At 36.5% G+C, this 23,734-nt stretch overlaps 2 protein-coding genes across 3 annotated transcripts in view; both read left to right on the top strand.

Annotated features, from left to right (window-relative positions):
- Window positions 1-6,152, top strand: part of gabra5 (gamma-aminobutyric acid type A receptor subunit alpha5) — a 39,181-nt gene extending 33,029 nt beyond the window's left edge. For both annotated transcript variants that reach the window (XM_058779543.1, XM_058779544.1), the window contains 2 exons: window positions 1,959-2,170; window positions 4,067-6,152. In XM_058779543.1, the coding sequence (XP_058635526.1) occupies window positions 1,959-2,170; window positions 4,067-4,360 (506 nt within the window). In that variant the 3' untranslated portion in view covers window positions 4,361-6,152. The remainder of the gene's footprint in view (window positions 1-1,958; window positions 2,171-4,066) is intronic.
- Window positions 6,153-8,417: 2,265 nt separating this feature from the next.
- The window catches only part of LOC131543086 (gamma-aminobutyric acid receptor subunit gamma-3), a 120,629-nt gene continuing 105,312 nt past the window's right edge, over window positions 8,418-23,734 (top strand). Inside the window, 2 exon segments of the mRNA XM_058780309.1 lie at window positions 8,418-9,432; window positions 11,116-11,264. Of these exon segments, the coding sequence (XP_058636292.1) occupies window positions 9,380-9,432; window positions 11,116-11,264 (202 nt within the window). The 5' untranslated portion in view covers window positions 8,418-9,379.

The raw sequence follows: 23,734 nt of genomic DNA, 5'->3' as shown, positions 1-23,734 counted from the left end.
TTGCACCTTTAAAAACTCATCAGGTATTTACTCCTCCAGTCCTGTTTGAATGTAGAAGATTTTTTTATAATTATATTCTGTTTTCACTCACCTAGCATGTATGGATTCTTATCTGTTGATCCTTTCGTTCTATCACTTAATGTTTTGCTTTGTACATCGATAATTCTCATCAAAATGTAAATCAGAATTGACCGATGCAATCAGAAGGAATGAAGAGCTAATCCACTCGGATGACTGTTTTTGAATTCACACCGCCGTTCCTATTCATTTCTGGGGCCTTGCATTGTATCTTGGCAATAATCAGCAAAGCGAGCAGACAGTCCACAAGGAATATGTGCCCACGCAAACAACATCTCTATGACTGGCCAACAAAGGATACATCAAAACATAACGCTTTCTCACACACATAAATATACAAATATCCATGAACAGAGGCTCAAAGACCCACTCGCTGATATCGCTCATGTGACAGTATTTTATTTGCATAGCCCGAGGCTGAGAAATCCCAGAGCCGTATGCCTGAGGGACTGTAGTACCATAGCTATTTATGTCTAAAAGTCTCTGTGACCGCTGCCTGGGGCAATCTGCAGATCTTCCTCTGACAGGGACAGCACACCTCCGCTCCTCAGACACTTATCGAGAACTATTCTCAGATGCTTTGCATAAAGAATTATAATGCTACTATCAATCTTAGGGCATGTTAGATAGATATATATATATATATATATATATATATATATATATATAAATTATATATCTGAACTGCAGTGCTGGTGTGTTTGACCCTTCATTGCTACCTTCTATATAGTTTTTTTTTTTTTTTTCTTTGATAGAAAGTAGACTGCATTTCTGGGAATGAAATGATCTTAATGTCAGTATTCCCAGCTGGCATGCTTTGTTTTGGTGTTAAGATGGGTTTATGATTCATGAAGCAATATTTTATTCATGCACAGTGTTTTAAATATTAAAATAATTATGTTGGATGAAAGACAAAATTTCCCTGCTCACTGGTAGCAGCATTCATAAAATGACTCTGCTGCTACTGAAATTTTTTTGATGGATTACTGTGATTGTTTTCGGCACATAAATCATGTTGTTTTATAAGCATTATATGCCTGTATATTTTGCAAAGAAATTGTGGTGTAACTCTTATATGTTTTAAAGAAATGTATTTTGTTAATTAAGCGTGTTGTTTGATTTATGGTGTTTTACAAAGATACAAGTATTTAGACTATAATATCTATTATTTTTCATTTGCACTACCTGTCAAAAGTTGGAATAATTATGTTATTTTAATGTTTCTGAAAGAAGTATCTTACGCTCACCAAGGCTGCATTAATTTGATCAAAAATACTGTGACAACAATATTTTCGAATATTATAATTTATAATAACTGTTTAATTTTAATATATTTTAAAAAGTAATTTATTCCTGTGATGGCAAAGCTGCATTTTCAACAGCTCTTGATCCTTCAGGTCACATGATCCTTCAGAAATCATTCTAATATGCTGATTTGGTGCTCAATTATTATTATTATTTATTTGTGTTTTTGCTGCTTAATATTTTTGTGGAAACCATTATACATTTTTCAGGATTCCTTGATGAATAGAAAGTTCAAAAGAACAGCATTTATTCAAAATAGAAAACTTTTGTAACATTATAAATGTCTTTACTGTCACTTGTGATAAATTAAATGTGTTCTCGCTAAATAAAAGTATTGACTGGAGTAATTGCTGCTGAAAATTCAGCTGAATAGGTTAAAATATAAAGTTATTTTTAAATTGTAATAATATTTCACAATATTGCTGTTTTTACAGTATTTTTAATCAAATAAATGCAGCCTTGGTGAGCACAAGAGACTTTATTATTAAAAAATCTGAATCATTCCAAATTTTTGACCAGCTTTAGAGAGCCCCTATTTTATAATATCCTAAATCTATATGTTTGATCCTTCACAGGTGTGACCACAGTGTTGACTATGACCACCCTCAGCATCAGCGCCCGCAACTCTCTCCCCAAAGTAGCATATGCCACTGCAATGGATTGGTTCATCGCTGTTTGCTATGCCTTTGTGTTCTCTGCGCTTATCGAGTTTGCCACAGTCAACTACTTCACCAAACGCAGCTGGGCTTGGGATGGAAAGAAGGCCTTGGAGGCTCAGCAGCCTAAAGTAAGTTAGTATGTTTTCACGCGTTTGTGCATATGTGATGTTCAACTCTCAGAAAACCTCAGAAAGAGTCTTTGCTGAGTGCAGTTGCATAACATGACAGTTCAGTTCTGTTTGACGTGAAGGTTACAATACATTACGGTTATATAATATGCTTTTTCTAATTGTTTTGAGACACCCGAACAGCTTGAGAGTGTTCAGTCACAACATTTCAGATGGTGACACTAACTCAAATGTCAACTGCTTTATTAGATGAGCTGTATTTGTGTTAGCTGCTGATGGATGTCACATTTTGAAATTCTACAGGATGAATATTTAGCCTTTACCCAGAATGCCCTTCAGACCAGCCACTTCATTGAGATTTCTGAGAGCTGCTTGTTTGATGTACATGTAAATGCCAGGTTTCTCCTTATGCAAGATCTATTTTCACCCAGGTGGTAATTTTTCATTTGCAGTGGACAAACAGAATTCAAAGAGCGGTCAGTGCACATGTCACTGTGCTGAGCTTGCTAGTAAAGGCTCTGCAGTCAGACCTCTGAAGGTCAGATCTGGACCTCCAGCACAGCTTTCTTAAATGTCACCCTCACTTTATTTTTTTTATCAGACACCAACTTATTCCTCCTCTCCTGCCGAGGAGTCTTTCTAAAACCCTGAGTCCCAGATGTGGGGCCCTTCTTTAAGAAAGAGCAGGAAGTGATGTATTCAAAATAATGTTCATTATGTACACACACACTGCTATTCAAATGTTTGGGGTCGGCACTTTTTTTTTATTTATTTTTTTATGTTTTTGAAAGATGTCTCCTTTGCTCACCAAGAAAAATGCAGTAAAAACTGTAATATTTTGAAAATTAGTATAATTTAAAATAACCGATTTCTATTGGAATATACTTTAAAATGTAATTTATTCCTGTGATGCAAAGCTGAATTTTCATCAGCCATCACTCCAGCCTTCAGTGTCACACGATCTTTCAGAAATTCTAATTCTACATAAAAATTTGAATATTTCAGTAGAAAGTTAAAAATAAAAAAATGTGTGAGTGTATCTTCAAAAAGTATCATGAAAGTGTTCTGAATTCTTTACAGCAATTGCGCGAGCTATTTAATGATAATCTTTCTTTTCAATGATCTTCAAATCTGTGAGTTGAACTCAGGAACTCTGTTCCAAATGAGATCAAATGGCTGAAGACTCATTTGCAAATCACCCATCACTACTTCTCACATGAACTTGACTTAAATTTGACTTTTATGGACTATTTTAATGATGTGTTTGCACCCACTTTTAGACCTGAATGATGAATTGTGGAAAAATGGGGTGGCTAGAAGCAGCTCAGAACCTTTTGTCTGCCACCCTCACAAGCTGGCATGGTGACAGATTACCTCTGCCTACCTGAAAGTACTGGAACATAAAAGCAATAAAGCAGGATTTTAGAGCTAGAACTGCTGCTTATTTTCTTTTCTCTCTAAAGTAATCATACTGATTGTTGAGAAATGTCCTTGAAAGCAGTATAACTTTTATAGATGAACAAGAAGATGTTTAACTGTGATAAACTAAATTATATTTCACTTGGAAAAGTGCCTCAAAGTCACTTGCACATACCCTTGAGTGAGTCAAATTCAATCCACTCTGTCTAAACCGCAGTCTCGACCGCTCCATTATTATACTGTCACCTTATTAATTAATCTCTTCTGCTGGCCCTGCAGAGGCCATTGTTTAATGTTCAGGCTCAGATCTCTGTTAACCATGACTGTATTTCACCTTTAATTAGAAGGTTACGACCTTCTAACTGGTTCATTATCTGGGCTTTCTCTGAGCAGATAGTTGGCAGCTTTGTTCTTACATTGACAACCTTGTTTAAAATCTCCTGACTATAATGATGTCTTCACCTTTCTCAACCACAGAAAAAAGACCCACTGGCACTCTCCAAAAAGCCCAACAATGCCTGTTCGTCTGGAGTTAACTTCACCCCCAACATCACGAAGGATGCTGCTATCTCAACCATCTCCAACAGCACCACTGTCCAGTTGAAAAGCGCCGAGACCAAGCCTGCAATGGACCCCAAAAAGACCTACAACAGCGTCAGCAAAATTGACAAGATGTCCCGGATAGTGTTCCCGGTCCTCTTTGGGACTTTCAACTTGGTCTACTGGGCCACATACCTCAACAGGGAACCGGTTATTAAAGGAGCTGTTTAGCCCACGCAAAATCCCCGACACCAATGCGACATTCCCTGCATAACCTCTTTTTCTTCTCCACTTCAGTATTCAACGACAAGCTGACCCTGCAAAAAACGATGCCGAGCACTTATTTACTGCACCTCTCAGTTCGCTAATCTATAAGAGGAGTGCTCCTGTTGAAGTTTCCTCCTGATATCATAAATTGCATGATAGATTCAAAGCTCTATGGGAATATAATTGCCATATCTGCCTTGACTTCCTACTTTATATTTCCCCGGTTTCCACTGGTTATCGCATTCATCTTTCAATGAATTGAGCGCCACACAAGCTACCATTTCAGTCACGAAGTTTCCAAGGGACGTGAACAAAAATTAACGCATTTGGCATCAACATTTATCACAGTATTGAGAAAAGAAGTACAGCAAGGCCAAATGCTATGCAAAAACCATTTTCTACTATGTTGCAATGGGTAATTGCTTATAATGAAACCCTTGCTTTGTATTAATGGACTTGAGGCTTCTCTTCTTTGTTTAATAGCTTTAGCATCAATGGTAAAAGGCAGACAGATGCTATGCTAAGTTTTTAGCCATGCTAAAAATGTTGCCTTCAGAGGGATTACTTCATACGAGTGCTCGGGAATGTCCCACAATTACTGATTCCACTTCCGTTTGTCATTTTTTTCTAAGCTTTTTTGAAGTAGCTAAATAGAATTGTGCACCTTAGGCAGCTTTTCACACTTTAGACCAAGATATCCTGCAAGGTGAACAAGGTCGGGTTGCAGCTAAGACTTTCGAATCATTTGTACATAGCTTGTGTATGCTTTGCTTTTAATGTAGATGACGCTTAACATTAGTGAGGAAGAGCTGAAAATGGTTCTGATACGCTACTCTAATGTGCAGCTAAAGCGACATGAATGATGGCGAAAACGCAGATTGTATTGTGAAATATTGTAGGCTTTGACAGAATGTGGCATTTCTTTACAGTCAATAGATTTTAACTTGGCTTTTCATGCTGTTTACGTGACAGCCGTTTTCTTACTTTTCCCTGTGTTGTAAATTGGTCAGTGGGTTTTGAGGTTGGAACGAGTCGGCAAAAGCCTTAAATGTTGACACCTAGTGATATTTTCTTTGCGCTACCATGTAGACTTGTGAAATGATCAGGTAAAACAAATAAAACAAAATGAAAGAAACATTTACATTGAATAATTCAAACATTTTTCAGATTCTAAAAGAGAGAAAAAGAATGTCGGGTATAGAGCAGAAAGGAGCAACCTGCTGTTGTCAAGCATGTTAAAATGGATCTTGTTGAAACCGAAATGTCACACCATATTGCCATCTCTGACCTTCAACCGAAACGCATGGCTGCTTATTTGGGGAATGAAATGGAGGAGCGAACAATGACCTTGTTAGTGCGAAAGTGCAACTCGGAAAGATTCGGGTTTTATCCTGTAATCATTCTATTCAGAACTTGTTACATGAAAGTTAGACGGCACAAAGAACTAAGTGACCCCACGGATGATGTGTTGCTCATTAAGAGGCCAACTATGAGAGCCATTAAGTTCCTCTGTACGCCACTCAGGCCTATAGGAGAATGAATCATTAAAAGAGTTCAAGTGAGTCAGTAATGTGCCCTTTTACAACAATGGATGTTTCCAGAAATGTACAGATGTTCCTCAAAGCATACATGTCTGAAGCAATAAATTCTGCCTGATATGTTTCTTGACCAACTTCTGTGATTACTTCTGTTTGAGTTGCTCAAAATATGTCTTTTAATTGCAAATCTTTACAACTAACCTGACCTAGAATGTTAAAGCCAGTCACATTTGATCAACAGCCAGGAACGATGATCAACAAAGACTTTTTCTTTTCTTTTTTTACATCAAAAATAGTATGCAGTTTGTTGGCGTTGGTTAATGCTGGACCATGTGCCATGGGATTGCAGGGGTTTTATTTTTATTGGGTTCATGGCTGCTCTTCACAGGCTCATGGCAATAAGACATGCACATGAAGCTTAGTATGATATTGTCCTAATGGAACGGTTGCTGCAGAAGCCACTGCAACTGTGGAAGAAGGATTCTTCCTGGGATTACTCCTGGGATTATACAAAACACACATGCATGCACACATCAAGACCAGAGTTCCTGGAGCAGGGAGGATACGGAATCCTTCCTCTGGTCCTGTGTGCCGGCAACATCTGGCCCACATCTGTTTGTGAAGGATTTAGCTTCACTTAAGTTGCTCTCCCAACCAGTGCTCCTATACATGGTATCGAATTAAACTAGCACCAGTGCAATCAAGTATTTGCATTTCTGCATTACGTGTGTGGTATTATATGCTAGCATATTGCCGGAAACTGGAAGCTGTGTTCTGTTTGTGTCATAGAATATACAAATGAGGTATTTGTGTATTCTGTGCATTTATATATATATATATATATATGTCACCGTTCTTGAGTATGGTTTATGAAAGTATGTTGTTACTTTGTTTTAGAGTCACACTGACAACTATTTGACATGTCACGCTCTTGTTGTGGGTTTAGAGGAAGCCTTTACTTCATTTTAATACATGCAAGGCAAGTGTAAACCACTCCAATATACTAAACTCATCCCTCACACAATAATGCACAGCATGCCAATGGACCTTAAACCTTTAATCCCGTGAGTGGTGGAGTGAGAGCTTGGAATCCTATTCCTGGTGCCGGACTGGAATTCCACTAGCGGACAGTTGAGAAGCTGTCACTCAGATATGTCATTACAGATTTATGTTTGTATCATGAAGAGATACCCAGTTGTTTTCATTGTATTGTTGAGAAAAACCCATAGATTGCATCTTCTAAAGCTGAAAATGCATTTTGGTATCAAAAAGGGGCTTTGGTTATGTCACTATTTTGATTTAATCTATTGTGCAAAGATGGCAGCTAACCATTTAAAGTGATAGTGGCATGTTTGTTGAGAGATAATGTGTTGATCATGCACAATTTAAGCATTGAGATGTCAAAATTGACAATGCTTTAAAAGCATAGTATTCAAAACATTTGCACACTGTAATAATTGTATCATTATTATTCAGAATGTCTTTGTTTTCATCCACTCCTATTAATTACTTCTACTTGATTTTATTCATTTGTGTGTGTGTGTGTGTGTGTGTGTCAATTTGATTTTCTTAAATTCAAAGTGGTCTTAAAAGAGCATGTTTTTTTTCTTCTTCACTGGAGGGTTTATCACTTTGTATGTCACAAGTTATGTTTTAATTTTAGTGAGTTAAAATATTTGACAGTGCAGACAGTTTTCTTGTCACATCCTGTGGTTAGCCGCAATCCTAGTTTTATTCTTCCCTTGTATTTGGTTCAGTATGTACTATGGTTTAATCTCTGCTGCACTTCCTATCTGCATTTCTGTAATCAGCCACAAGAGGATAGTCTATCATGCTTTTGAACTGGCTGAGTTCATGCTCTCACTAACCCATAAAGGGAGACACCATACCGTCATAATAACTTGGAAACAAAACGTGGGTCGACATGTAGTTTTATGGGTTATTAAAACTGAAGTGTGTCATTTATTATATGTTAACACACTTTATCCTATATTCAAAGATAAAGAAGTAAGGATTTCTCCTAAAAAATGTAACCACATGTGGGGTTGCCAAACATTGGCTCCAGACAAGCACATCGAAGACTTACCCAATAGCGTGGGTTTGGGGCGGGACTATCTGTTTGGCTGACCAATGGCAGCCGGGGGGAGTGCACGGGGAAACCTGTTTGAAACAATGACCATTTTATAAATTACATTGGGTGATGCTAGCGTTTCGAAAATACGCACTTTAACTAATTGGAATTCGTTGTTTATTTGTTTTTATTATTTTTGTTTATTTATTTACTTAAATTTAGCCAAAATGACAAAGGACTATTTTAAAATATTCAAAAGTAGATTTGCCTTTGGCGTGTTTAGAGTACCACAGATACTGAACCTTCTAGAAAGAAGTCAGAGGAAAAAATCTCACAGCACGCAGAGCAAAGCTAGATAGAAAGGGGCTTGTGTGTGTGTGTTTTTATTTTTTCTTCTCCAAAGTGCGTGGGCGACTGGGAGCTGCCTGTGGTGATAAATGTCGGCGCTGTCTCTCAAATATTATACTGCATATGTGCACCTGCTCACATACAGACACAACAATGCGAGGACAACGCATGGATAGACGTTTCTCTTGCTTTAAATGTTAAATTAGCAGCAGTAGTTATATATATCCGTCTCAGATAGTAAAACAAAGAAATAAAGAATGACGAATGACATTTCACTGGCAATAATACGGCAAATGGCAAAGTAACTTACAGAAAAATCCATTTGTCACTATATTTATGCCAGAAACATCAAAGTGCGATGCACTGAATAATACCATGTAGTAATTTATTCGACTCCAAATTGGTTGATGACATTTTCCTCACCCTCAATCTTGCTCTATTATCGGGTTAATCGCGCTGCGATAAATGCACGTGCAAAGTAATTACAGCAATTACGCGCCAATTTCCATTTCGAACACAGTCCGCGCGGTAATCATTTACCTAGCTGATACTGTAAACAGCCGCTTTTTAATGTCTCTCCTCGAAGCATTCTGACGCTGTACCCGAAGAGGATCTCAAGTTCCGCCGAAGCGTCTGGGAAGGCAGACTTTGTTTTTTATGACGTAATTTGCAGAAACTAGCGGATGCGTTTGGGATTTGAAGGTGTCCACTTTGGAAGTTTGCGCTCTGCCTCTGTGTGAACGTTAGTATGTGTATCTGGTGGTGCAATCGAACGCAGTGCAACTTCAAGGAGCAGGAGGGGCTCTTCTATTATTTGATCCCGCTAATTGCCAATGTAAGTGAACTTTAAGCACCGGACACTAGCCGAGGAGGTCTTACCGTTCCCGTTGGACTATAACCTCGACTACTCGCCACTGTTTTAATTGAGCCTGGAAGAAAAGGCTGCAGCTGTGTCACTTTTCTCCTTCTTAGAAGAGTCTCCGTGCAGTGTGCCACATTCAACACGGAGTCAATCTCACCTAAAACATGTCCACCAAATTGTTCCTCTACTTCTTACTTCTGTCAGTGCTCCGTGCATGGTAAGTGACGTTGCTACCGTCTTTGTCTTGGCATCAATTAATTGTTTATAAGGGTAATTACGTTGCAGTTTTCTTATGGATAGTCTAGCCTGATGCCAATCTGGCGATGAAGATGTGATGTACGCACTGAACACCAAACTTTAGGAATAAGTCTTTTGATTTGTGCTATTTAAGAAGTTCAAAGACTTTGTGTATCTTTATTTCAATCTTCGCATTAGTATTTTCTTTTTTCTTTTTTTTTTTTTTCTTTTTGATATCGTAGCGCAATCGTATAAGACTTAGATCTTTATTGTCTATCTTCTAAACGGCATCTCTGTAGGTGTCTTCTGTGAGATTGGTGTTTGGCTGGGTTTTCTGATAACGTTACAAATCACGCTTTTAAATTAATCTTAATTAACATCGTACGTTATTTCACGGTGGAGATAACGCATGTGTGCGTCGTTACCGGAGCTGTCAGTTCCAAAGGTGCTGAACTAAGTATGTCCGAAAGTTTGTCTTACAAGCCAGAAAACAGGGTGGAAATGTTGGCAAACGTGGAAATCGAACGCTATTTGTGTGGAGGTGCTTAAAGTTGTTAAACAGTTTTAAACTGAATTATAGAAATGATTGTGTTCTGGCAAGAATTTGATCAACTTGTAATGAATGATTTGCAAGAGATGTACACACACACACACACACACACACGCACACACACACACATACATATATATATACATATATACATATATATATATATATCATGCAATATGTGAATATGTCGCTCTTGGTACAAACAAGGCTAATAGTTTAGATACGTAACTGTCTTTGTTGAAGGAAGAGAGAGAGTCACTGCCTTTAGCACGCTCTTACTCAAATGTCATATTTTAACATTACATATTTTTTGTTTATTTATTGTGTATTTGTAGAGGTCAAACAGTTGGCTATTATTTTAATATTTAAGTGTTAGATAACTGATATTTAAAACTGATATTTAATTTTGTTTCTACATCTATATCTCATTCTATCTTTTGATTTATCTCAACTGACAAAATGCTAACTAAATATAAACATTATATGCATTATGATATATTTTATAGTAATAATATTCAAGCCAGTTATCTGCCCATCTCTATGTATTTTTTGTGTCTCAAGTGGGATGCACTGAGGTTGTTATTTTTGGATATAGTGTACAATGGTTTTGCAGTAATCAAAATGTAATATAATTTAATATGCATTTTGGTCTCTACTAAAATTTGGAAAAAAAGAGAAATATGAAAATTACATTGCGTGTAATGGACTTATGTGATCAGAGGCTAATGTATGAATGTTTTTTTACATGCTACTTGGATAATGTTGCTTTTGGGAAGCATGCAAGTATAACTTACTGTACTTGTGACAGAAGATCTACTGAGTGCTTTGGGAAACCCAGCCTTTAACTGGCATTTTTATGAGAGTGCAACTGTGAAACGGTTTCTGCTTCCATATTGGTTTTATTGTCTGTTTGCTAACTAATCCTCCTTCTCTGAAAATGGTGACTAATAAGTTTCTGCTATTCCACATTGCTGTAACTATTAAATTCTGACATAAATGTATTCATTATTATCTTCAAAACAATTGATTATTGAACTGTCTTTACACAAGTTGAAACATAGAAAAAGACCTCAACGGTGACCTGTGGAATACATTTTTTTTTTATTTCCTCAGTTCTCAAACAGTCGCTTCTGAGGATGATGAGTACGACGACGTTACTGTGAATCAAATGTTGGCCCCCAAAACCCACGAGACAGACGCAACGCAAATACTAAACAACTTACTAAAGGAATATGACAAAAAGCTGCGGCCGGATATTGGAGGTGAGTGCTTTTCTAAATGCAGTCATTGAGGACTTTGTGGAGCTGCATTGAGCTGTCCATGGTGCTGAAATCCATTCAGCTTTACTACATTCAGTCTTACTCATCTTGGAACTCCATTTACCAATCTTTATCATGTACATAAATTGAATTTACTTTAAAGTCCAACTGCTGTGTTTACCCCAACAATTCATGTTTTGTAAACTGTTGAAGTGCATTAGCTTCACACTGTGGAGTAGAGAATACACCTGCAAATTACACTAAGCGACACAATTTTCCTTATACCATGAAGAATAAAAATGTCAAATGTATTCACTGTTTGAGAGATACTGAGAGTTAGCAGCAGCTAGACTGCGGGTTTATGGTTTTGCATTAAGTAATTGAATTCCTGGAGCTGTGGAATTCTTTTCTATGATTTCTACTTATTTATACAGGCATTTCATGTTTTTTCCCCTACTTTTTTTTTTTAACCACTCAGTGCTCTTAAAAGTCTCATGGACTGCACTACAATCCACTTTTGCATGTAATCTCACAGATTTGCTTGTTTTCATGTGTTTCAAGAGTTATATTAGCTTAAAGAGTGCTTCTATGAGTGCAGGATTCATGGATCGGTCAGGAAATTTCAGGCGTTCCGTCAGAATAACATGAAATTTTCATTTCTCAACATATCTCAGGGTTGAGATTGATGCTATTTTCTAGTAAATGCAACTAAATAGAGTGCCATGAGAGGAAATCACAATCTGCAATTCAAGCAGCGCATTCTGTACTTGATCTGAGATGTCACCGCAGAACATCACAACCGCTCTTGACACATCTGTCAGGTCTGTTATTGGTTTTGTGGCATCGTTGTGATATATTGCATCTTATTGGATTTGAAGCATTTTAGAAAGCCTATCCCTGCAAAAATCTCACCGTTTCCACATGTTTTTTGTTTCCTTTCAATGAGAAGAACTACCTCAATGTTTGATGGATGACAGTCTCCAAATTATATTTCTTATACTCATGTCTGATTTCTAAGAGGAAGACTAAGTTTATGTGCTCTCTTACACACACACACCACACCTACAAAAACCCACACAAATCAAGCATATTGCCTCAGAGCCACCTTGTTGTGAAATAGCTTTTGTTTTTCACTTTTGTAGCTCGGTCTGTCTGGAGAGAACTGTACTGCTATATAATCAAGAATGTCACTGAATGGCAGTGATACTATGTATAAAGACAGCTACATGAGACACTGTTAAGGAAGTGGAAAGATTCCAGTGAAGTCCCCAGAAACTGAGGAATGGAGATGGTGGGCACGTCTCAGATCTGTCAACTCAAGTGAATAGTGGATCAATGAAAGAGGTTCTAATTCACTTTTTACAACTGGACCTTCTGTTTCAACTCTCGCTCTCTCTCTCTGTCACACACACAAACACACATTATTTCTCTCTCTTTTTTGCTTTACCACCACTTTAGACAGTTTGTTGTTAGTCAGAAATGTCATTTTCTTGTTTTTTCTTCATGCAGAATTCATAGCTATAAAAAAGAAATAGCACTTGAACCAAGTACAAGTACAAGAATAGAGTGCAAATAATAGAATCGTCTTTTGCACATAATTATTTATCTACTAGCGTTTCTGTATTAAGGTTGTCTGTTATGTTGTTCTGTTCAGCTTCGTGATGAGTTGTGTGTATTGAATCAGCAGGTATGATTGCTTTGCTTCAAATAGTGCAAATATGTATGATTCGTGATGGATTAAAAACAAACAACTCCTCATGGCCATCTGGTCTCTTATAATAGGGCTAGGCGGTATGGCCAAAATATTATTATCACGATATTATTTATCAAATTACCATTAATGGGGAAGGAAATGCTTTGCACATGTCTGTTAGACCACAAGAATGAATGTAAACATAACTTGTTTGTTCACAATTAAACTCCACAAAGTAAGATAACTTTTAGTTTAGTGCCCTATGAAATCCATTTGATTTTTTCTGAGTTTTATGATTTTTTTCTGATTTATGGTTTAATAACAATTTATGGTAAAAATAATGAAATTAATTATTAGAAATGAATCAAACTTTAACAATTTAATCAGTTTTTAAAAATGTAATATGAAAATATAACAATTAATTTGCAACAGAACATTGCATTTTTATTTTTTGTCATAAGATTTGTTAAAATGTGGTTGGAAAAAATATTTTGGTTGTATGATATTCCTTTAAAACATGAAACAATATAAATTATTATTATTATTTAAAATTATTATTATTATTGAGTTTCATCGTGTATTTTTCTCAAATGAGATGGTGAAAATCTTGTGAAGTGGCTCTCAGAGCAACATCAGATGCTGAAAACACTGTGAGCGTTGCAAGTGTTTGAGTTTGGTGGACAAAATTACTCCATGCATTCATCTCTGTATGATATTGTTTATTGGCCAGCTCTACCTTATAACATCAGTAGTAGATGAAAACTGTTCCAAGTTCTTGTTGGACACAGATTAAGCCTGATATTAGCATAAAAATCATTTTCTTTGTAGAGTCATCCTTTCATTTGTGCATAAATCACAAGTTTGTTCAATAAACCTGCCTCAATGAGATTTGATAAATATTGATTGTGTTTTCACTATGGAAAATCCCTGCAGAGGATTTTATTGCCGAAACATGCAGAACTTGTTTTCCCTTGTGTCCTCTATAAAATGTTAAAATATCTACAAATGCAGCATATTCCTTCATTTTTTGTTTTTATTTATTTTTTGTCAAGTGTGCGACAACATTGTATTGTGAAATATATTAACAATGAAATATTCAGGCCTATTGCAGTCGCAAAATGGGAAGATTACAGAACAAAGACCCAAACCAAGAGCTCTGCTGGTACATTACAGACTCCTTTACTGTTTATCAGCATATTTTCTAAAATCCCCTTGTACTAAAACAGATGTATTGCATATTGTTATTGTCATAATATTGCATTTTACTGACTCCGAGGTTGTACAAAGCACTCTCAGGTTATTTTTCTATTCTATTCTTATAATGCCTGTTACGATAAGAGGAGCTTCTGTAAACCCGTGCCACTGCCAATTTCCTGAATCTCCATGATGTTGTCCTCGAACTCGTCAACAAGATTTGATTCGATTATGGCACTGTTGCATTATCCTGAATGCCTGTGATTAATAGTACATTAACATCAGTCTCAAACATGCCAGCGTTTTATGGAGCTTGTCAACGGATGGTAGTGCATCTGTGGAAGTGAATTAGCTGGAAGGCTGCAAGTTGTGTGCAAAGAACCTGTTGCTTCGAGCTTGTTTTTATCAGCTTTGTTTTCTCATTAGGGTCCATTTTTGCCAGTGATTTGACCAGTGATTCACTGACTTCTAGGAATTAGCTCCGGATAGCACTCTTCCCTATTCAGCATTCATTTGTTGATTTTTGTTTCTTTTGTTGGCCAATGTTCAAGGTGCTATCTGTGCTAAGCTCAATCAGCTAGTTACAAGGTTGTCTTTTAAAAGGGTCACATGGCTACTGCTCTTAGTCTACTGCATTCTAAAAGCATGAAAACAACTGGTGCATTAAAGCTAATATGTGGGTGCAATTAGAGAGGGGGGCAGATGCTTTTTTTCAACAAGGAATTCAACAGTTATAGACTGTAAATCACATTGACATATTTTGGAAATGATGGATGCATTTTAAACAGGCTAATTAACTCGTTTTGGACATGCAGTGTATAGCATCTCATTTAGTCCATCATGCAGATATACTCTCTGTGGGAGTGCTTTATAAATTATATGATTAAGGAATAGTTCACCCAAAAATAAAAACTGTTAATATTTATTTACTCTATTTTTTTTTTCTCTATACATTCGTCTAGCTCAAAATCATGGTGCTAGCAACATTAAGGTCATAGGGTTGATTCCTAGAGAATACATGAACTTATGCCATGGTCTGTCTGAATACTCGATTCTGATTGGCTGGCAGGTGTTGATTAAATTCGTTGAACTGCACAGGTAGTTCCAGGTCAGTTTAATCACGTTCTATATTAATGCGCTTCCTATAAACATTGGTAACCATAGCAACATACAGTTACAGTAGAATAGTACTACAGACGAAAATAATCGTCATTTTTATCGTTCCGGTCAAATATTGCAGCACAAATATTGTTAACATCTTTAATATGTGAATGCTGGGAAATGACCATGGCATAAATGGGATAATCAATGGCTAGCTGTGCATTAAACGATTTGAATGCACTTCGCGGAGGCAACCACCCTCCGCTGCGCATTGATTATCCCTTACTAATAAAATGTATAAATGAGCCTTAAAAGCTCTTAAAAATAAACGGTCCAAAAGGACGATATGTATAGAAAGATATGTATTGTAATTGAAATCTACAGACAGAAATAGATAAAGTGCTATAAAAGGAACACTTAAAAGTGTATTTTAAATGTTTTATTTCCACTAGTCTAAAAACTATTTCATACCATGAAAAGTCAAAAAGCCCAAAATCTCAAAATTGACAGTAGGTCTGCAAAACGATTCGTCGTGATTAATCGCATCCAAAATAAAAGTTTGATTACACGCTATATGCGTGTGTGTACTATATATATTTATTATGTATATATAAATATACACACATGCATGTATATATTAAGGAAAAATATGATATGTTTGTATATTAAATATATTTAAATATAAATTAAATTATATGAATTTAAATATATGTAAATACATGAAAATATTTTCTAAATATATACAGTATGTGTGTGTATTTATATATACATAATAAATAAGCACAGTACACTTACATATTTAATGTAAAGAAAAACTTTTATTTTGGATACGATTAATCACGATTAATCGTTTGACAGCACTAATTGACAGGTGCATGAAAAAACAGTGATTTTGTCTGTAATTTGCTCACAAATCTGACTGATTCATTCACAAATACAAACACGCTCAATTATCTAGCTGACTAAAGAGGAAGACTGTCGGTCCGTAATAATGGTATTTGATTTTGGTATTGGTGCGGCATTTTGTTTTCTTAGTCAAGCCATTGTATAGCTTCAGAAGACTTTGAACAGATAGGCCTACTAAGTCTTAGACTAATATACTTTTTTATTTTTTTGATATTTATAAAATGTAAAAACTATCAATTTGTCAATGTATCAAATCTATATATAACAAAAAATATATTTTTGCCTCACAGTAAAATAGAAAGTATTTGTGTTTGGAACCACATGAGGGTGAGTAAATAAGTTTTTTTTTTTTTTTTGATGAACTTTCCCTTTAAATGAGATATCTGTATGGATCTCTGGGAGTGTGCATGTGCGCGACGTGTGTGTGCACTTTTGGTATTGACACCACAACTGTCGCAGCAGTAGCAGTGTCACAGTGGCCCAATTGTGTCAGCTCTCTTTTAGGCTGAGCTGTAGGGGAAACCCTTCAAAGTGGGTCAACCTCCCTCTTCTCTTCTTTTTCATGTGCATTGAGCCTCGCTCAGCCGGGCATCATCATTACCAGGGTAAAGGAAAGACTGGATAAGAGGGTTTAGGGACATTAAACACATGTGACACATGCGCATTGGAATTCAGGAAGCCGATCCTGGGCCATCCATGTGAGTTTCCTTCATAAGGCGGATGGCGTATGGCGAGTGGCAGACGTGCTAGAGCAATCTGGTCTGTCTGCTGCATAAATAGAGGGAAAAAGAATCGCTTTGCTTTAGATAAGCCCCCTGACCAGCCCCCTGGAGGAACACTCATTATAAAGTGCTAGTTTGTGTTAGCCCAGATTCATCTATGCAGCAGAGAGATGGAGAAAGCTGGGGGCGTGGTGGGGGTGGTGTGGGAAAGTGGGGGGAGGTGGTCTGGTCATTACTATGTTGTGATTTTTATCGCAGCGGAGAGACAGTGTGAGGTGAGAAAAAGTAATGGGCCAGAAACAAAGAGACCGAATGTGGGAGGGAGGAAGAGAGAGAGGAGTATAGAGAGAGGTACTATACACAAGCCTTCAGGCAAAAGAGCGCCAGTGTGGGAAATTTTGAGTGTGTGTGTGTATGCACAGCTAGAGTATATAAAGCTGACTTGTGTAAAGCACATGCCTTCACCTCTAAGCCCTTCTTGCCATCAGCAAAAGCAACTTCTGTTTTATCATCAGCCACTAAACATAAAAAATACGAGAATATGTGTTCGTGTGCCAGAATGAGTGTGCAAAGGTAGCACCAAAAAAAGATGTGATTCTCACAGGCACAAGATCAGGTGAATGCGAACAATGTGCAGAAACGGCTTCATCACCCTTACTTTTCCTTTCTTTTTCCCTCATATTTTTTCTTTTCTCTTTTAGAGTGCTAATTGAAGTCAATGCGTGTATATATATATATATATATATTATATGTATGTATATATGAGAGGCAGTCCTGTATCCACACAGTCCTGGCACAAGTACAGATATGTCATTCTGCCACTGTCACTGTGCACTGCTCTGTACATGTGTGTGACATGTTTGCCAAAGAGCTGACTTATTTCCACTGGAGATCAGCAAACTAAAATTATGTGGCATAACTGCCAAATAGACAGATATGGGTATTTAAACACTAAATGGTGATGTCCAGAGAGCAGGTTGGTCGATTTAATACTGATAATAAGAATATTAATATTTAGTTTGCACAGTATTGACTCAAAATTGAAAAGGGTGTAAAAAATCTGTTGCAAAATATTGCAATATTTGACCTCATGATGTTATCAGTATCACACCAAAAGTGATAGATAGATAGATAGATAGATCAAAAGTGGCATAAATCTTTTGTAGCAATGTAATTGCTGTTCTTTTGAACTTTCTATTTATCAAAGAATCCTGAAAAACATAATCACAGTTTCATTAAGCAGCACAACTGTTAATTAGAATGATTTTTGTGACACTGAAGTCACTGAATAAAATTCAGCTTTGCCATCACAGAAATAAATTATATGTTAAGAAATAGAAAACTTTTCAAAATGTAATATTTTACAATTTCTGATTATTTATATTTGAACTGCCATTCAGAAACATATTGAGTAAAAGTTTGCAATAATTTACAGTTTTACACTAAACTATTAAACATTATTATTACCATGCTCCTTCTGATTCCCAACTCTATTCACTAGCATATTCACAGGACATGGCTTAATGTGCTGTCATTAACTTTGTTCAGTCTTTTACTGTGTTCCCTCTCTCCTTATCTCTGCGTCTTCTACGTATATGTTTATTTAATGAGCTGTGTTCCACTGAAACTCATTCGTCTCCATGCAATCTGCGCATTCTGTTCTAGGGTCTGTGGAAGCGACGAAAAACACTGAATGCATACAATATGATATAACTGTGATAAATTAGAATCATCAGAATGGTTGTTTAGTATCACACAAAATTATATGAGGTGGAATGTTCTTATTGACTCTTAAGAGCCTGTGTATGAAATTTCACCCAGGAAACACAGGGAAAATATATATTTCAATACTTTCTCACGCAGTTATATCATCGGGTAATTATACTGTAAATAAAATACGGGCATCAGGGAGCCACTATTAATATACTGGCCATTGAAACTGCTTTCAAATGCACGATTGCTTTTTAGTTTCACTTTCACTTTCGAGATTCACGATCGCACGTACTTTGCTTACACTATGAAGCGGCAGTACTTACCACACATTTTACAAGATCAGATGCTTGTCAGTGGTGCTCAGGATCTGTAAATCATTCGCCATCATCCTCAGTCATCTCTCCTTACTCTGTTTATGTGGTAAGTGAAATCTTATATACTGTAATGTAACAGGCTACCGCTAGCAAGGAGCTAACCATGTCCCTTTAGTGGCTCGCGTTATTTTATTAGAACACGTTATTTGCTTTCCGTGCCTTTCTGAATACAGACACCAACCCATCCCTGCACTTCACATCCCCTGCACAGCCTGGAACCTAACATTTATTTCCATGTTCTGCCATTTTCGCTGTTGTCCTCATTGTCTCTTCACAATACCTGCAGAACTTCTGATGGTTCGGCTGGCGGCTGGCCTAGAACATGGGCGGGTATAAGCAAATGTTGGGGGCATAACTATTAGTGATCCCGACTGTAATGTCACAGTCGGTGTTATGTTCTGATTCGCCTATTTTTCAGTGGTCTTTTGCATTCACAAGATAAGGAGGAAACAATGGTGTTTGAGGCTCACGGTATGCCATTTCCATCTACAGAACTCTTATTATTCAACTATGCCAAGATAAATACAGTTTTCCATTCTATGGCACCTTTACCTGCCTAACAAGAAATTGAATGTCTTTTCTTTCATTCAGATTAAGGAAGGGTATGGTAAAGTTAGTATCATCATGGCCCTCACTGACTTTCACTGTAAGGACAACAGTTTAAACATTTTTCAAAATATCTTCAAAGATTCTTGTGTGTTCCTCATTCAGGTTTGAAACAACATGAGCGTGAATAAATGATGACAGTCCCTTTAAAGCTAAAGGTCTATGTCCAGTGGACATTGATCACTTATCAACCAACAAATACCCCTCATTAACACCAATTCTCTTCACGACCCTCCTGGTTAAAGCATTACCAGTGGTGATTGTGCTGTAATTGGCTGCTAGTCTTTATTAATCCCTATTAATAAAGGTCAGCGAGCCCAGCTGTCAGAGTGCTTCTCTGTTTTCCTCTGGCTCTTCAGCAGGCCGACAGTCTGATCCCAGCCATTTCCACAGGCCTGTTACCTCTGTGTCATGCCACCTGCCTCATACGTCTCTTTCCCTCTCAGCATCAGTGACATGTTCCAGGTCTCGACTTGGATATCTGCCCCTGCTCATTGAATATTTCAAAACCTCTTGACATTTCATCCTGTAATGAGCCTATACGCATCTGCGGAAGGAGGGCGGGAGTTAAGGAGAGTCAGACTTGGCTTCATTAATCCAAACCCTTTTGGCTTGAAGCAAGAAAGCATCAGCCAGACATGCTTCTGCTCATTCACCTGGACTAGACCCCATTTATTTAGTGTAGTGATGCTGAAATCCCTCATAATCCAGCGAGTGTGCAAGAAGTCTGACGCTCCTGATTAAGTAGAAAAGGTGAGCATGAAGGAACGCTTAACACCTTTCTGCCAGGATGTAAGCCTTAAAGATCACCCTCCTCCACAGGATCATGAGTACTTATCGCAGGTTAGCACGGCTTCAGACACAAAGTGACGCGGAGATAAGTTGCTGTGAAATGCTAGATGTGTATTTCTTCAGCTTTCTTATATCAGAAGAGCACTCCTATCTGTATGTTTCAGATCAGTCTTTAGATTTTTTTGACAACATGAATTGCTTAAAATAGATTAAATGCATGGTTTTGTAACCAGGGTTCCCACAGAAGACCTGAGAATTTCAGGCAGATTTAAATTGTGCTTTCCAGGCTTGGGGAAAAAAAGGTGTTATATAATGCAGTTAAAAGTTTTGGGGGTTGGTAAATGTTGTTTTTGAAAGACACCAAGACTATTTTTTTTTTATTTGAAAAACTAATATTGTAAAATGTATTACAATACATAGTTTTATATTTTAAAATATTTTTTATTCCTGTAATGGCAAAGCTGATATTTTTTTTCTCAGCAGTCGTTACTCCATTCTTCAGTGTTGCATAATAATCCTTCAGAAATCATTCCAATATGCAGATTTTTATTTTTTGGCTCAAGAAAAAGTGTCTTATTAAACAGTCGTGCTGCTTAATATTTTGTGGGAACCATACGTTTTGTTTTCAGTACTCTTTGATGAATGGAACTTTCAGAAGAACAGCATTTATCAGTTTTTTTTCTTACTGACCCCAAACTTTTGAAACATAATACATAATATAATTTGATCAAAACACAGGGAATGTACACAAGATTTATAAATTAAATTAGATCATTTTATATAATATATATTGAAAATTCTCAAATTTTTTAAATCAGAAGATGTCTATTATCCACCAATTATTAGCCAATGTGGGCCAAAAATAAAATTTAAAAATTATATCTATATTTCGCTCTCTCTATAATAAATATCATCATTTAAATATATTAATTACAAGGACTGGTTCCTAATGTACAGATGAAAATCACAGAATGTGATTATCCAGTAATCAAAAATGATTGATAAGTCATGGAAATTTGTAGCTCTAAAGGTGTGGGAAGCCTGTTATCATATACTAAATACAACGCATCATTCACCTATTGCTGTATCCTTCATGCCAGCAACCATACAATATCTCTGCCAAGCCTCTTAATTTCTCTCCATGGGAATAATGCAATAACTTGCCTTGACAAGGACACTATTAATTTGATCTGCACTAGTAAGGCAAAACTCTGCCTGTGGCCACAAGCTTTGTTTTGTGCGGCGTCTCTGTCAGCGTATGTCACACTAATTGACTAGGGTGTAATTCCAGGACTCCTCTCTGTCTGTCCCTGTCACATTCTGTCTTTCTCTCGCTCTCTCTTTCCTTTACACATACACACACACACACACACACACTTCAATCCAGCATTCTTGTAAAATTACTAAAAGGCTCTTGTCTGATTATAGTGAGGACTTACAGCGAAAGAGAAATGGAAGTGAATAAAATGATAAATGTGATGTAGGGAGATGAAGGGGAGGATTTGAGAGAGCTGGACATAGTTGTAGTGGCACTCATTTATGAAAGATGACAAACGTGTTTACAAGTAACAGGTTTGCATTGGAGCTTAATTAATTGTAATGTGGTTTAAAAGTTTAGCATATTTTTATCCACCTGCCTAATCTTGTTTGTTGAAATAATATTCAGAAAATAGAATTTTTGAAATGCAGGCACCTTAGAAGATTGTATTCTTTTCAGCCAGTGCAGTAATGGATTTTAGCATTTGTATTAACTTTTATTAACATTCTGCAGCGATATGCATATAAGGGTTTCTTAAACTGTGTACACTAGTAGCCTTTTGGCCTTTTAGAAAATAAACTTTTCACACTATTAATTTAATTTATTTACTAACAATGTCTAACAGTGAATATACAGCACAGTTATTTTATGAACCAAAATTATTAAAGTATTAAACCAAAGTATTAAAATTACTCCACATCTAAAGCAATGCATTTTGTTCGATAACATTATGTGATGTAAATTACATTTTAAAAATTTTTAGAATAAAATGTTTACTATTTGGTCTTGATAAGGATTTTTTTCATGCTGTTACTGCCCTGGAACATGTAAGTGTCCATAGTGGAAGAAAAACATATTAATTTATCAAATTCTTAAAAATAATAAATGTAAAGGTATGCATATTAATACAGTAACTGATCTGATGACACTTTGCAAATGTACTGTAATTTCTTATTACAGTATGTTTCATTATGCATGGCTTAATATGAAATAATACAGATTTGTTGGCAAATGATTAAGAATGATTTTTCTGATTAAGTGTAGCTAAATTACAGAAAGAACGACTGAATTATGTTTTGAAGATTACAAACTGTGGTTGATGGGCCAGAAGGAATAGGTGTCTGTCTGACAGAAATGCGTGTCTGTAAATGTGAAAGAAGCATTAATTCAATGCCATTTATTCAGGGCCAAATGACATATATAGGGAAAGAATTCATAAATGCGGCACATTATGACAGCTGAAGACAGGCAAAGAGGGGATGAGAAATGACAGGAGAGGGAGAAAGATATGATAGAGAGATCAGTTGCCCACTGGTCATATCAGCCTTGTTTATCATGCCCTCCCCATCTTCCCAGATGTCTCCTGTGCGTCTGAGTGTTTGACACTGATATGGTTCAACTTCTCTGTGACATAAACCCCTCCTCTGACTGGTCATTACCCTGCTACAGATCAGCAGCACTCACCCCCCAGGGATGTTTACACGCCCCCACACGCCAGCCTTTCCGGAGGCATCATCTGCTGATGACCACATCATCTGATTAAGATCTGTTGATTCTTCCTCCCTGCAATTTCTTCTAATGCACCAGTACAGAGCATTCTGTCTATGGCTGTAGCAGAGGTGGACAGAAGATGGACAATATGCTTACAACGGATGTGTTTTTAAATGTAAAAAAAAACAAAAAAACCTCTTCTGCAAAATCACAGCTGAAATAAAAGGTACTGAATGTTCCTCAAAATGTCAGCAAATATATTTCTTGGAACCTGTGATTCTTTTTTCAGGATTATTTGATGAATAAAAAGTTTCAGAATTTATTTGACTTTTTTTTTGTCAATTTAACATATCCTTGCTGAAGAAAAGTATTAATTTCTTAAAAAAACAAAAACAAACTTACAGACCCCAAACTTTTGAACAGTAGTGTATATTATTAGTGTATAATATAAAACTGTTATTTTAAATTGTAGTAATATTTCACAATATTACTGGTTTTACTGTATTTTTGATCAAATAAATACAGCTGTGTTGAGCATAAGAGACTTATTTAAAAAGCATGAAAAATCATACAGATCCCAAACTTTTAAACAGTAGAGTATATAGAACAATTCTACATATGTA

This window comes from Onychostoma macrolepis, chromosome 06, assembly GCF_012432095.1.
Source record: "Onychostoma macrolepis isolate SWU-2019 chromosome 06, ASM1243209v1, whole genome shotgun sequence".
In the NCBI taxonomy this organism is placed as follows: Eukaryota; Metazoa; Chordata; class Actinopteri; order Cypriniformes; family Cyprinidae; genus Onychostoma; species Onychostoma macrolepis.
Note: the sequence above shows the minus strand (reverse complement) of the source record. Positions and strands in the feature narration are given on the sequence as shown.